This window comes from Megalopta genalis, chromosome 3 (assembly GCF_051020955.1).
Source record: "Megalopta genalis isolate 19385.01 chromosome 3, iyMegGena1_principal, whole genome shotgun sequence".
NCBI classification, from domain to species: domain Eukaryota; kingdom Metazoa; phylum Arthropoda; class Insecta; order Hymenoptera; family Halictidae; genus Megalopta; species Megalopta genalis.
Window position 1 is genome coordinate 4,944,886 of NC_135015.1, and position 16,054 is coordinate 4,960,939.

The 16,054-nt window shown below is 46.1% G+C and overlaps 1 protein-coding gene across 7 annotated transcripts in view; it reads left to right on the forward strand.

Moving 5' to 3' along the window:
• Positions 1-486: 486 nt before the first annotated feature.
• Positions 487-16,054, forward strand: part of Rbp6 (RNA-binding protein 6) — a 1,210,230-nt gene continuing 1,194,662 nt past the window's right edge. For 3 of the 7 annotated variants that reach the window (XM_076519698.1, XM_076519695.1, XM_076519692.1), the window contains exons 1-2: positions 487-1,581; positions 3,897-3,937. In XM_076519698.1, coding sequence (XP_076375813.1) covers positions 1,517-1,581; positions 3,897-3,937 — 106 coding nt within the window. In that variant the 5' untranslated portion in view covers positions 487-1,516. The remainder of the gene's footprint in view (positions 1,582-3,896; positions 3,938-16,054) is intronic. The other 4 variants (XM_076519691.1, XM_076519689.1, XM_076519694.1 and 1 more) reach the window with 2 other exon arrangements.

Genomic DNA, 16,054 nt, shown 5'->3' on the forward strand with positions numbered 1-16,054 from the left:
CGGGACCATCGCATCGCGGAGAGCTTCCCCTCGCGAGTAAGTTCTCGCAAGTAGTGCAGGCGAGCGGGCAGCCAGACTTTTTCTCGAAGCGAGTGAAAAGCGAGCGAGCAGGCGAGCGGGTGAACAGGCGAGCAGGCTGCGACCGGAGGCGGGTACGCGATCGCGATCTTCCCCTCCTCGGTTGTGGCCGGCCCGACGGGTAGGGACGGCGCAAGCGCGTGATTGTCCCCCACCCCTGAGTCGGCGGATGCAGTGAGAGACGGAGCAAGCGGCCCGAAGCAGGACCGCGAATCGGTGAAGATAAACGAAGAGGCCCGAGAGAACCCGGGGGCGTGACAGAGAGGCGGATAGACGGTTCCCCGCCGCCGCCGCCGCCACGGCCGCCGCCACAACTCCCATCGCCGCCGCCGCCGCCGCCACCACCGCTCTGCCCCTCCCGCCCTGTGCTCCCTTCTCCCCCGCGGCACCCCTTCCCCTCGCCCCGCGCCCCGAGAGCGCAGTGTCGCGTCGAACCTCTCGCAGAGCGCGTCGCACGTCCGAGTACCGGCCGCCGCCCGTCATCAGTAGTCGCCGTACCGCGCAGCCACGTAACCTCTCACCTTCTCCTTAGTTTTTAGTAGTCAGTAGTAGGGGAGAGTGTGGAGAGAAAGAGGAGAGAGAGAGAGAGAGAGAGAGAGAAAGAGAGAGAGAGCGAACGAGCGAGCGATCGAGCGAAAAAATAGCGAAAGAGGGAAAGAAGTCACGCGACGAACAGGAAAAGTGCGGAAGAACAAGACGAATCTGCGAACCATCGGACACCAGAGAAACACCGTGGAAAAACCAAGCGGAACAGCTCGAAACACAGAGCCCGTGTGATCCGTAACAGCTCGTCGTACGTCGTTCTCGTCGTCGTCGTCGTCGTCGTCGTCGTCGTCGTCGTCGTCGTCGTCGTCGTTCTCGTCGTCGTCGTCGTCGTCGTCGTTGTCGTTGTCGTTCACCTGGCCTCTGTTTGTCGTCGTGGGACCACCGCGAGGATACTTCGTCGAGCTACAAAGTGCGATCGCGATACACCGTCGTACCACACACCGTCCACTGTCGTCGATAATCTTGAAAGCTCGACGCGTGTCGCGCGACAACCAAGTGCAGGCTAGCTTCCGAGCACCAGAACACCGGTGGACCCAGGCGACAGGTGAACGAGGAGGGAGAGGAGTGCAGGCGAGAGGAACGTGATCCAGTAGACGCCGCGGGGTGGCAGAGATCGCGTGAGAACGCGTGTCCCCTGACATCATCAGACGGGATCGACAGGCGAGCTGCGGTTGTTGCTGAACCGGCGCCCGATCGTTCTCGCCCGGTAACGGTAACGAGCGCGGATCCAAGAGAGCGCAGCGGCATATACAACAGAGCGTGAAACGAGTGGCGGCTATCGGCGAGACAGACCGGCTGCCGTTGCCACTGGCACTAGTGTTATCGTTGCCACTCGCAACCCCGGACACGCGAGAGCGTTGCTACAGCAACGAATCGTGCGCCGCGCGCCGCTATGGAGCCCCAAAACCAGGAAATCGTAGCGAGCGGCTCACCAGCCGAGGTGCCGAACGATCCAGGGTACGAGACAACTCTCTACAGGACATCCTGAATCCCATAAACAAAATATACAGACCATCCACTACAATCCACCACCACCAACAACGATCTCTTCGCGTGCCGTGCTTACCGAAAACGAGATCGGATACGAAAGGAAAGGGTATACGTATAGAGAAAACGAGAGGAGTAACGGCGTTTTTTTAAAGTGTGTTGATGATGCCCCGATCAAACGTCGATCGCGGCCCTCGTGTTGTTCTTCTCGTCGCCTTGTGTTTTCTGTTGCCCTGCTCCCGTGCCGAGTGTTTGTTATGTTGCTGCTTCTTATACGGTTCCGATACATCATCCGCCATCGGTGATACGAAATGTTGACCTCCGGGTGCGTTTGGTGGTACCGGGCCCATCGTTTTGTTAATCGTTCGTAAATCGTTCGGGCGATATCCTCCACCGGACGTGGTCGTCGACGGCGTCGAGTTCCGCGGAGCGCGTAGAGTGTTTATATTTGCCGGGGCGCGTGAATATGCGTGCCGCGGCGCTTTCCTCGAACCGGTGGCGCCTTCTTTCATCGCTTGACCGCCATCCTCCCCCCTCCCTCCCTCCGGATTAAACGGAAGGAGGGATCGGAACCGGGGCTGGTCGGATGAATGGACAGGAGCAGGGGGTGTTCGGGGTAACACCTCCCTAATTTGCCCGCCAAAATGTTGCCGAATCTTCGGCGAAAATTCGGCGGGTCGAAGGATACTAATTCCGTGGGAATTCTTCAGGGTCGCGTTCGCCACGTGGTCGGGGAAGGTCTGTCGGAAAGTTCCGAGGCATTTCTTGCCGCCTATCTGTGCGCCCCCTCGCATCGGGGAACGGTCACGGCTCAACGTATTTTCCGGTCCGATCGATCGCGACGACGTATGGTCAATGGTTTGTCCTATTAATTCTCCGTGAACCTATCAACGGGGTATAGTGCGGTAGCCTACTCCAGTTCTTCGTATCGCGAAGACCTAAAGAGGGAAGAGGAGGCGAGCTGGGGCCGGTCGGGGGAGGACAGAGAAACAGGAATGCGTGGGCGAGGGGAATAGGTTATATCGTGCCGCGGAAAATCGATGTTCAAATGCCCCACCATGTGATTACGTCCGCGACGCGGGAGCGTTATCTTCGCGGATATAACGCTCGACTTCTTGCTCTATCGTAATATCCATAACACACCGGTCACGAGTTTCGAGGCGCAATAAATTCGGTAAAGACAATTTACGTTCGCAGTCGATCGACGGAAACGTTCCGCGGGATCCGTTGTGCCGAATGTATTTACTAGGATATGTTGACGTTCGGCCCAGCTGTAGCAGCTCTCGCGCAGTTTTTCCACTATAACCGAGAACGCTATTCGGCCTGTTAATCGCTCGAATCGCGTCTCCAAACATCTGGCAAGGTGATCGCGAGGAATTCGTACCGTTCGTAGGTTCTCGGCGCTCGTTACTCGCAAGACTAACGAGGAAACATTAATCTCGCCATGCATCCTTAAAGAGCTCTCGCTGGAAGTCGAACGTACGATAGCGCGGTAGCCGCACACGCGAAGGCGCCAGTATCCAAAATGCATTTGCATTACGGCTACCATCGCGGCCTGTCGCCGCTGTCACGAGCACGCGAAAGTCAAGCCGGCGCGTAAAAGGTTTTATGATACCAATGACGATCGTGCTACTCGTAAACCGGCTAATAACTGCGATCCGGCACAGTAAACCGGCGCGGACCGGCAATGGGGGGTGACCAACGTAAACCAGAGGGGTTGGTTCATAGTTCGGGCTAGGAACAAGTGACATTTTACACCGTTTTGTTGCGAGCGGTTTTATTAAACTCCACTGAATCGCGATAGGATTGTTTACGTACTTGTATCCTTCGACTCTGCGCGAGGCGGGTTTCTTTTGTGCTCGCCGCCCCTCTGCAAATAAAGAAGGCGCCTTCGGTTCCCGGGGAGAGAGGGCAACCTTTTATATTGTGTTCCTCGCGCGTGAATATGGTTTGGTTTATTTGTCCGCCGCGACGATCGGAAATATCGTTATCGACGTGTCGCCGTGAACCGTGGTTTCCGTTAACGAGGAGGGGTTGCAGATCTATCGCAGAGAGAAATATCAGAAAAATAGAAAGCATAATATTATCAGCCTTCGGGAGTTGTTCAGTTGTTGGTTGATGTGTGGTGACACCTGCCGTCAACAAACGGAGACTGCGCAGGGGGTTACGATACCGGAAGTTACCCTCTGCCGACAGTCCCCCCCTCGCCTTCCTTCATCATCTTCTGACGTCGACGCGACCCGATGCCGATGCCGATGCTGATGGATTCATCTTTCTTGTTCTAGGAAAATGTTCATCGGTGGTCTATCTTGGCAGACCAGTCCAGGTATGTGATCAATTTACCTTTGAACAATGGAGCCGCTCTTAATCATACCTTCCGCGCGGGCGCGTAGGTTGACGAGGGGCCGAGGCTGCCTCTAGATTTATGAACGCTATTTATTATTCAAACGTCGTCGCGCTTTCCTGTTGGTTCACTTCGAAATCGTTCGAAAACTGAATGAAGCGCCGTGAACCGCGTTGTTACGCCACACTCGGCCGGGTTTATTAAAAGGAATCGAACACGTGGCCATGATATGCCCGTCTCATTAAAAAGTCACGGGAACGACTAGAGACATTTTAAAGAGACAAAGTGTCCGCGATGCCACTTGTACCTATACCCGAATTTATTATTTATGCGCAAACTGGCGTGCTTTCGTATCAAGCGAAATCTGCGTACGACTTATCGACCCTCCCCCCTCCCTCGATCGGTCTTTGAACTGCGGACAATTTTTTTTAAATGTAAGCAGATCTGTGTTTTCATCTGATCGATAAACGAGTTATTCCACTAGATTCTTTTTAAGATGCTAGTTAAACAAAAAGCGTTAACTGTTGAAGTTTCGTCTCAAAAAAGGTCACGAAATCGAGGTAGATTTTGGTAAATATTTGGTAAATATTTGCCAGAGTGTGGATTTAATGCGAAAGTACTTTTCTGGATCAATTACAAGATACAGAAGTCAAATTGAAGATGGAGCTAAATAAACCTCAATTCGGGTTATCGAAGCTCGATAAAAAGGAACAGAGTTCCTCTCATGGATGACGGAAGTTACATATATGGATGACGGAATTATTTGCTTAAATCTCACAATTAATCGTCGCTCTAATTTATCATATCTTCCTAATTTCATTAGAATCCATAAAACGTAAGGGTATTAAAAAACGTAGTTGATGTCGTGCAACTTAACTTTTCGATATTAATTTTGCGAAATTTTTGAGGTTGTTTGCGTAGTCAAAGTGTTGATCATTTCTGCAAATTGTAGAAATTCTGTCGGCGTTATCACACTCTCTCAGTTCTACCTTTGGAAATTATGATTGTCACAAATGCGTGAAAATCTGCAGTTTATTGTTCATTCGCATTCCATCATTCTATTCCATAGATCCTAATGAAATTGGTACAAGCTACCGCATTGCAACAAAAATCATCAGACACGACCAAGATTGTAGTTGCCGTGTTAATCGTTGCTTGTCGAAACGCGGTAAAGCCTTGGCTTGGTCGTAGCTCGCGGGCCCGGAGATGCTTTGTGCGATAATTATATAGCGTTTAAATTTTGGAGCGGCCCACCTTTCGCGTGTACTTTACCGTGAAATTACCGTTGCGTTCTAAAAGGCGAAAACCAGGTCGAAGGTAGAGGAGTTTGAGGGAAAATTATAAGAATGTATCCGAGGTGAGTAATACCTTGTTTCGTTGGTTCTCGCGCGAAAAGAACGTGCGTGGTCGACGAGCCTGTGATGAGAAGGTGCAAATTCGGGGCGTTCCTTTGGTCGAGCTGGCTCGCGTGTTCGAGCGTTCGAGTTAGCAGTCCTTTTATCTTCGTTAAGAGACTCGTGCCGGGCCGAAAGGGAAAGAAAGAGAGAGAGAGAGAGAGAGAAACCGAATGATAAAGAAAGGGAGACGGTGGTGGAGAGGAAGAGAAAAAAAATGGCTCGACAGGAGAAGCTGGAACGCGGAACGATAATCGGGCCGCAGCGAAATGGCCTCAAGACGTCACGTGCGTCTCGAAAGGCGGTGAGACGGCGGAGGAAAAATGAGCCTGCATAAAGCGTGCTCGTATCGGCTGTAATAAGATTAACAGGAATAATTGATAGAGTGACCTGCAGCTCTCGCTGCTCGAGAGGATCGCGTGCCAACGTTTCGATCGTCCTCATTAGCGATTGGTAAAATGCCGGTACATTGTGTTCCGTCTCGAGATAATCTAGCCGAATCTCGAAAGTAGAATCGTGGAAGTCCGATTTTTAATTCGAAGCGATCGAATCGATAGTCGATCGAACGGAATAATGTTACGGATCAGCAACGAGTCGAGGAAACGTCGGGAAATGGTCGGATGAAAATAGTTCGTACATCGGGAGATAAGATTGAGTCGCCGATGAGTGAAAATTGTAGATAGATCGCTGCCTCATTGTCAAAGTTCAGGAGGTCGAACCGGCAGTCGGCTTGACGCAGCAGCGCATTCAGCGGAGTAGTTCACGTAGAAGCTATTCCATTGAAAGCTTAATTCTGCGACTGGTCCGGTGTAGATATTAATAAATTATCCGACGTTCGCGCAGAGGCGATTTCCATTCACGGTCGACTAACCTCGAGGCGGAATTAATGATGCAATGTTTCACCGGGTCCACGCGTTTCCCGATCGGCTCCAATTAAAGGGTCTCTCCCCTCACTCCCCCCCGCCCCGCCCACTCTCCTTCTCACTCTGGACTGAATTATTCAATTATAGGAAAGAATGTCGGGCCGTCGCGTCGTCACGCGAAATCCGTCGGTGAAATGCATGTTAAATTACGTGACGTTTAATTAACCTTTCAAACGCAGTCGAAAGAAACGCCGCGCAGCTTTCTGTTTCTTCGAGTCAGTTGCTTTTATTTCGTTGTTGGGCTCTCACTTTCGCGGTCGAACTTTTCCGTCTTTTCCGTGTAACCGGGAGCCGGCGTTTCACGCGACGCACTCGGTTTCCCTCGAAAGGGAAACGCGGCCACTGGCTTAAGAAGAGACGGAACGATTAAAACCGGACGGTCACGAATAAAGCCATTTTTGCGTGAACCGAATTGAAATAATCGCTCTGCAGCCAAGCTGCATCCCGTCGCAATACTCCGGAGAAACGATCGTCGCTACTCGGATATCGACAGACGGCTCCGTGGAATTTTCGTACCTTTGCCGCGGGCGTTTTCGTGATATCTAATCGGAAGAGCGCGTGACAGGCTACCAGCGACCACGATGGTGCAAACAACACCGTGCTCGGATCCCTTCTAGTGCGCTGAATTTCGGCGACCGCGCTGGGTATCGTGTGTGAAATCGTTTACGCGGTTGATACGCTATCGCGAAAGTTTTGCGTTAGACGTTGACCTCAGTTGCGCCGCGATAAAAACTGCGAGGTAATGCGAATCCAGGGTATCGATGCATCGCGAATTCGGTAGGACTTCGAGTCCTCCTGAGACTGCAGCCTTTTATCTGCAATCGTCTAGATTGCCGATTTTATGTATTTATGATAACAATTAGTAGATCGAATGCAAAGCAGGACAAATATTTGAAGAATTACCAAATGCTGTTCAATTATTTCCAGCTCACTGAAATCGTTACGAGAAAGGCTAATTGTTTATGCAGCTTCTGAATCTCGTAAATAAAGCCGATAATTCTTAATATGCATAAAAATCCGCAATCTGGTGGCTAGCAACACTCGATTATTGTATATTATTCGATCATTATATAGGAACATATATTCTTACTCAATTGACGATATTTATTTGTGCCAGTCCTAAATGAATATTTTTTATGTATCCTACACGGTTGAATAATATAGCGTGATCACACTAAGAAACCAAACATACAATCATCTTCTTTACTTTGGATAATGTGAGGAATGTTTCAAACCGAGTTTCATCGATTTGAGAAGAAGAATATCGTGCAGAACAAATTGTTCTTATTGCAACTCTTTTTGAGTATTTTTTCGATTATTGGTATGTTTTACAATATAGCAAATTCTCCCCAATTGTCCTTCAGTTTGTAAACAAAAATGGACAATTTGGGAAGAGGAGATACGATTATTCGAGTCTCGTGGCTCATTTTTATAGTTGCCGATTGTTAATAACTATAAAAAGGAGTAGCGAGGCCCGAACAATCGAATCTCCTCTTCTCAAACTGTCCATTTTTTCTTACAAGCTGAAGGACAATTGGGGAGAATTTACTGTACGTATTTAAGCTGTTTTCCACACCATTCGTATGACGAGGAAAATATTTCGGCCTTCGTTAAAAGTATTTATCACGAAATTCAGTAAAAAGCAGAACAGCATCTGCAGGATAATCACGATGATAATTCTGCAAACAAAAATAAGACAAAATATAGAATATTTTTTTATGTAAGTCTCCAATTTCGAGACAAATTTTACTAGCTTAAAAAGTGACACTGTTGAATAGAACTAAATTGACACGTCTGATCGTGACGTACCAATTCTACTTCTCGCCATACTACAAGTCACGCGAACTTGGCGCATCTTCCAACTCATTTCTCTCGAAAACGTAGCCTTGAATGATAAAAAGTTATTGTTCTTTTTCGACTTGTTTTTGCGTATAGTATGTTTCTTCTCTGGATCGTACCACCAGTTACTGATCACCCTGTATAGGAAGCGTAAATGTCTCGCGGAAGCAATGACCACCAAACCACGTTCCACGCCTTACGAATTTTTTTCGTTGAAACCTAGCACTTCTCAGCGATTCGCGGATAAAGAAATCTCGAGAAGCGTCCTGAATACGCACTGTAAAGTCATTCACGGAGAAAGGAAGCGAAAAAAGTGTAACGGTGCGCGAGAGAATCTATTTCAGACTTTCTTACGTACTCCATAATCTGGAACACAATGCGATGCGCGCACGTTCTCGGTCGTGGAGTTCACATTTCGGGAACACTGCCGCTGTCTTTATTCAGATTACGTGTTGTCAGAATAGTTTTCGTAACTCTGCGGTGTCAGGGTCGGGGTGGGGAAGCATCTCTTGGAAAAAGAATAAAGAGGAACGAAGGCGGAGTAGGCTCATTAGCGTTATTTGCCGTCGTTACGTAAGCCTTGTAACTTGGTCTCGCTCCGACCGCCCTCTCTCTCTCTCTCTCTCTCTCTTTCTCTCTCTTTCGCCCCCTCTCTTCCTCGTTCGCTGTTCTTTTGTTTTCGCATTGTCAGTCGTCCCTGCGAGTCGATTCCATGCGACCGACGAGAGGACTCGTCTCAAGAAGATCCGGCTGTTTCCGTTTTTCTCGTGCCACGTGTCCACCGTGCTCGTCTCATTAAGGTCGCTGCGAACGATTGTCCTTCGCAATTGAATCTACGCGCGGTCCTCGCGAACGCGAGGATCTCGTGGCGCGGAAATTTCGAAGTTTCACAGTGGTGCGGCGAAAAATTTCTGCTAATACACCACGGATTCTGGAGGTTTTACAAAAATGATCTCAGTGACAATGAAGATTTCGCATTTTGTGAATTATATAGTAGTATCAGCTTAACATTGTCATAATTCCAGGGGTAATGGAGGTCACCGGATAATGATGGCCAGAATTGTTTATTTATAACAGAATGTTACTTTCAAAAATCGCCACTTTTTTTGAAACGTATTCTAACATCATCTGCCACGTCATAAAGCTGTGCGCTACTGCTAGATACATGTCTATTTTGTTTTTACGCGTCGTTGATGTAATATTTCGTTCGCACAACATAAGCTATAAGTACTAATTGTCAGACTTTTCCTGCAGTATGACTGTATTAAGCTATAATTCTGTCATACAGGTAAAGGGTTATATCGTAATATATTTGCTTTCTGTTTTTTTATATTCACTTTTAATAAATAATGCGTATGCGGGTAGTGGTAGTCGCCTTGAAAAATGTTTAATTAAAAAATAACAGAAACAAATTCAAAACAAGCCAAAAAGAAGATAAAGAAATAAAATTGAAAGCCATGGTAAAAAGAAGATGAAACTATTGTCCGTCCTCAAGAAGATAGCACAGAGAAACTTGCAGGGATCTATATTCCCCACTACCTGATATTCCACCTGCCTACTATACACGGACTATACCTAAGATCGGAGTCTCTCCGCACCCTACTGTCGACGTCTGCGCCATCTTCTCGTGGATGGGTAGTATATGAAACGACCAAAACATCCTGTCATAATATCAACGATAATGATGTAGGCGAAGCCAATAATATATGCACCATCTGCAATCAATATGGATGAGGCAATGAAATATGGTATAAATGCACCTCATGCTGTCTGTGGTATCACGGAGATGGAACTCTCTCGAAAAATATGAGTGCGATGACTGTAAGACACGCTGACCACGATTACCCGTTACACACCTATCCCATATTTTGATTGTATAGGAATTGCCCAAGTGACCGCCTTTAACCCATTCTCCCCCACATATAGGTCGCGATAATTTTTAATGAAATGATTATAAGACAAAAGTAACTGTGGTGGTAATAGAACGCGACGCTATGGAGGAAAAATAATTTCTGCCACTTTGGACAAAAAGTTTTGCGTACTGTTCAGAAAATGGAGACATTTATATTTTACAGAGACATTATAATTTTATTGGACTAAAAGTAACATTCGGTTCTTGCATTTCCAAATTGCATGCAAAATGAACGTTCAACTGATCAAATGATCTCAATTATTCGCACTGATATTGAGCCTTTATTGAACACTTCCCGTGTCACGAAACAATAGTACATTCATTGCTAAGGATTGAATTAATTTATGACAATATAAATCAACAGTACAATTTTTGCTTTTTACGTGACTCCATTTACTTTCATTCCTAGACGTTACCTAGATTTTATGCATTTCTGTACAAAAATGAATGGATGAAACGCAAAATAGTGGTACCATTGAAACAATTCAACAATATTTGATCATATTATCCATAACTCATTAGAATTATTGAACTTGTATTCGATGCACAAAATTTTCATATTCCGTGAAGATCCGCAATTTATTGATAACAGAAGGATCTTTTTCTTTAACTTAGAAGAAGCGACTAACATTAGTCGATTATGTATGCAATCTTCGTCGCGAGTCTGTCTCATTGTTATAATAGTGCAAGTATGTGATCAATGGCGCGACCTGTGCATCGTCTTAGCGGAATGTTTCGCCGGGCCGGGACGGCGCGGCGGGCGGAAAACGAGCCCGGATCCTAGCTGGGGCTAGAAGTGGCCGGATGGCGACAGCCGGCCGAATTATCGGTGAACAATAATCGATCGATGACCGTTCGCGCTCCATTTCCGCTGGTTAGCTTTCCTTTCATCGACGACGACGATCAGCGAGAAAGCGTGTCTGAAGTAGAAAAAGCGGAGCAGTCGTCCGGCCGTTGCAGGGCCGTTGCACGGCCGCGTTGCACCGTCGTAAACCGTCTCGTGTTTTGCGGTACCGTTTCGCAGAGGTTCGTAGGTACAAAGATGCAGTGTGTTCCGCGGCGCACCGTGGGAAACCGGCGCCGCGCGCTCCTCTATCCGTCCATCTTGAATCGCGCGCGCGTAAAAACGTGCTTTTAAAACAGTATATCGAAATGATCGTGCTCGTGGAAGCCGATCCCGGCGGGGCTCGTTAATTCGACGACCCGCCGCGGCTAAATAGAATTTCTGAAGATGTTCACACCTCGCCTATGATACTCCGAACTGCGTACGAAAGTGTGGTACAGTAACGTGCAAAAGTGGCGAGCCTCGTTCCTTTGGTCGTCGCAGAACTTTCATGCACCTTATATTCGAGAACTGCCGGGAACGACATTTTATGGAACAATAACGCAAATCTTTTCAGTCACAATCTCTTTCAACTTTGAAACCCACGGATTATATACTGTACGAGATTTCTGCAAAGATTAATCAGTTTTGTTTACCGAGAATAAGGAGTCGCTGAAGTGGAGCAAAGAATGCCGCGTTTCGTGAAACTTACAAAGAGAGGAAGTCCGTTATTTCCTTCGAGACTGTACGCTGTTCAAATGTTTGAGCGCTGGTGTTAATGAGGGAGAGATTTGTAGATGCTGTTATCGCGGAGTTAGATACGGAATACACGGCCGCGTCCACGCTTTTTCAACGTTCTCTTCGTTACAATCATTTATCCTCGCTAATGTTGTATTGCACAATTTCTACTTCGTCATCCTTTATTTACGTTTCTGGTTTACCAGACACCGTGCACACCGTTCTTAGCGTTGTTTGACAAACTTTCCTCGAAATTCCTCGATCGGGACTCTCGAAAAGTTTCTAAAACTGTCATCGACACAAAGAAATTCGTTCCAGTGAGCCACTTATACACTTTCATTTCGCGCAGGAAAATCCGTTGCAATTGATCCTCGCGTCTAATGTAAACAAAAACGCTGCAAATTTCACGGTTCGTCCAGGATTCCCTGAGATTCCATTAATTGCGGAACCGAGATCTAAATGAAACATCCCGTATAAATAATTCAGCGCCAAATAGAGGATCAGTATGTATCTGATGCGCCGGTAGTCTGCAAGGCTTGGACTCGTTTTCTCACCGAATTTCGTCGAGTTTTTCCGGCTGAAACGTGGTTAAGTGGAAGAAAAAAATTATCGGGGAACGACTGGGTTGTTCGTTTCTCTCGGTCGTTGAGACGGGAAAGCTCGCAGAAGCCGCGTTTCGCGTCGCGACGCGTCCAGCCTCGACGCAACGACTCGGAGCGGACGTTGTGCGCAACGACCGTGTGATTTAGGGCTTGCAAGGAGCCTGGTTCGCCGATCACAAGCCAGCGCAAAGTTTCGCCAGCCCTGCTCCCGGAGTGTCGCATTGCGAGCTGCATAATCCTGCGTGCGGGAACCTAATGCGGAATCGCTGGTTCCGGCAGAGAAGTCACCGGCGCGTTACGCAATACCTGCCGCAGCATCTCGATCGTTCCGTTATGCTGCACGCCCACTCGATAGTTTCGCTTTCGCGAGTACTTTGCAGCTCCTGTAACGAGCAGCCACTAATTTCTGCTAACGGGCAAACGGGATAAGCTGTGATTCTCAATTTTCTATCGGTCACTTCGAATTGTTAGCTGTGTACATTATGAAATTTCTCGTTCTGAAATCCCGCGGTGCATGAAATATTAGGTCTACCGGGAAGTTCTGTCCGTTTTTGAATTGAAATATAACACAATTTTCATACATTTAATAATATTTATTGTAGAATATACTTTCGATCGTTACTTATGACTTCTTGCCAGCGTGATGGCAACTTGTAAATGCCATTTTTAAAAAATGATTTATTCTTAGAGGCGAAGAACTCAACTAGTGATTGGTTGACATCAGCTTCAGTTTTGAATTTTTCTTCCTGTAAAAAGTTTTGCAAAGAGAGAAACAAGTGATAATCGAAGGGTGCTAAGTCTGGGCAGTATGGTGGATGTGATAGAATTTCCCAGCCTAGCTCTGCGATTTTCTGACGAGTCGCCAAAGCAGCATGTGTTCTGGCATTATCATCGGTAGCCATGTTTTCACGATCGCGTCTCACTTAATAATGACATGAGACATCTTTGTCTCAGTTTATTTAGGAGAGTACATGTGTGTAAATGCAATGATAAAGAGACACTATCGGACAGAACTTTCCGGTATACCTAGTAATTTGTTGTAGGTACACTCGCGTCGGAAAGTATGCTAATGCCGTTCCAAACGGAATAACTTTTTTCATTGTTGGTACATACGACTTGAACTTTTTTTAGATAGATGGTTACACCGATTAGTTCTCTAGAGAATGATTATACAAAAATTTGTTCAGATCGCAATCCGTTGGATTGACAAAAAGATTAAAAAATGATGGCTTTTAAACTTTTTCATTGTGCCTATAACGAAAATTTGAAAAACGCGTTTCGTATAGTTCCATGTCGAGCAGATTTTGAGAGAAGCTGAATATTAGGTCTACCGGAAAGTTCTGCCCGATAATGTCATTGCAAATTTCGATAGGTATGCACATGTTCATTTGAGACATATATTTTTGAAAAATGTTACTCACAAATTGCCATCAGGCTGGCAAGAGGTCATAAGTAACGACGGAAATTATATTGTACAATATAAATATTACTAAATTTATGAAAAATCTATTATTTCCTTTCATTTCTTAAACGGTCAGAACTTTCCGGTAGACCTAATAATAGCGTTGACTCGGATCCCCAGGTTATTATAGCGAGCCCGAACAATTTGGAAGAGCTGTATTCATACGCGAATACAAGGCACAATGGCTGTTACACTCGCGAGATTAAAACTCGTGGGAGACCACTCTGAAGTGGACACAGGTGTCAGGGCTATTAGCAGGAGTAATTCTCGGGAATGATTCTTGTGTGTACACATAGAGTATTAGACTTTACGTACATGTGGAGCACAATTTTAACGTGCGAGTTACCTGCAATAGTGGCTATTAATTATTTTACATGAGAAGCGATTGAACCTTGTCGGCACTCTTCACCATGTTCCCGCCACAGGAAATTGTTGGAAGATGCATCAGTCGAGCATCAATCAAATTCTTTGAATGCTATTGAGCGTCAATTAACTAGCAAAATGAATCTGGAGCAGTTTCGATTAATTTCTTCGAGAGGAAAACTTGGTCCCCGACGTTTTAGTTCGATTAAGCTTGCGACTTTTCGAGGACGATTTACGGGAACAGTACACTCAGTACTGCATATCCGTTTCGCTTACTTGCAGATATATCCATGGCGGAAGAAGTTTAAAGCCTTTTTCATCGGTGCATTTTCGTTTCGCCGAAGCGGAACATCCATCGTCTTAGACCTCAATTAACATCTGAACTCAATTTTACGCAAGGTCTAACAATCTTTTATCGCTTGTTTCATCAGTAACAGTCGTAAACGCAGATTAAAGATCGCTTAAACGTAAATAAAAACTGTCTCCGCAATAAAACGCGACGCGGCAGGTTTCGTTCTACTCGTCGGAAGGCAATAAGGAACGGTTAAGAGCAGTTTGAACAGTAACACAGCTTCAATATCGGGCCGAATCAGGTATGAATTCGTGGGTGAAAGGTCAATCTCTGAATGCACGGTTAAACCTGAGGCAAGAGCGAGGTTTCTCTTTCGGGAACTCGGCCTTGCCCAGCCGTACCGTTCTCAAAGGACCACGTCTTTGTTGAGTCGTCGTATCCTCCGCTCTCAGACGCAAGAGATCGACTCACGTTCCGCCCGAAATCCAATCACCAGCTCTGCTCATTTATGTTTGATTCGGAGTCGACGCTGAAAGCGGGGGGGAGCCGATTGTAACTGCAGACATTTCTAACTACGCGCCGCGGTGTTTGCCAATCCAATCAGATATTCGCAGTACGTATCAATGTACACATTACACGTAATGCGATTTCAAAATGCGGTTCGCTCTACAAAGATTGATTACGTATTAATCATTCGCATTGACGGCAGCGGCGTCGCGCGCTGCATCGTCAGCCTCTGTTCCGCGTAATTTGCAATTCAGGAAACTGATTGAAAACTGGTTGAGAAATCGCGCTCCGCCGGGAGAAAACTCGTTAATTCATTCTCTTGTTCTACGAAAACGAGTATTCGAAATATCGAAAATATACACGCGTTCCTTAGATTTCATTTTTAGCATGTACGCAAGATTCTGGAGTTTATTCTTGGCAACTCGGTAATCAAATGTACATTGCAAATTCATGTGTTGGTTTCAATTATGGCGCCTGAAATAGGGGACAATTTTGGCGCGTTGACCACAAAATTCCTTGCGGTAAAAATAAAACAGAAGTATGGAAGAAGTAGTGTTAGAAGCACCGACTTCAAATCGTGCCTGCCTCGTGTGATAAAGCAAAAACTGATTATCCTGTGTTATACGACATCTATGTGTAATTACATTGCTTATTATATGTAGCCATACGTTCTAAATTCTTTGATCGAGCATTAACAGCTGTTCTCTTTTTGTAAGAAGATGTAATAAATTCTGTATAAATCCCGTAAAAATTAAAACTGCAAAAATCTGAAATAACAGTGCCATTTGTCGAATTAAGAACACGTGCTCGCAAGACATGTAAAAATGGCACTCTGTAACAATGAAATCACGGTGAAATAGTGCAAATTCAAAATTAATAAAGGAAAATTCAAAATGTGTTTAACAATTAAAAATCCGTACCAATTAACAAGAGGTTTAATGGTCATTTCGTAAGCAACTTAGCCGTGCATTGTTTTTCATTTCTTGGGAATCAATAGTTTCGTTGATCCTATTTTTTTTTATATAAGATCTCTGTAGAGCATAGTAATCCGACTTCGTGTTTAGTCTATTTTCGAGAGCCAGATCTCTTAATTATTTCGAGCAGGAAAATTGCGGCACTCGGGACCTTGGGTTTCCATTCAGCCGAGATTAGCCGGCGGTAGTAGCCGCGACGGTGACAGCCGAAGGATTAAGGATAATTTCGTTCGTTCCTCGGTGTATTTTCCGAACGCTAGATCCTCTAAT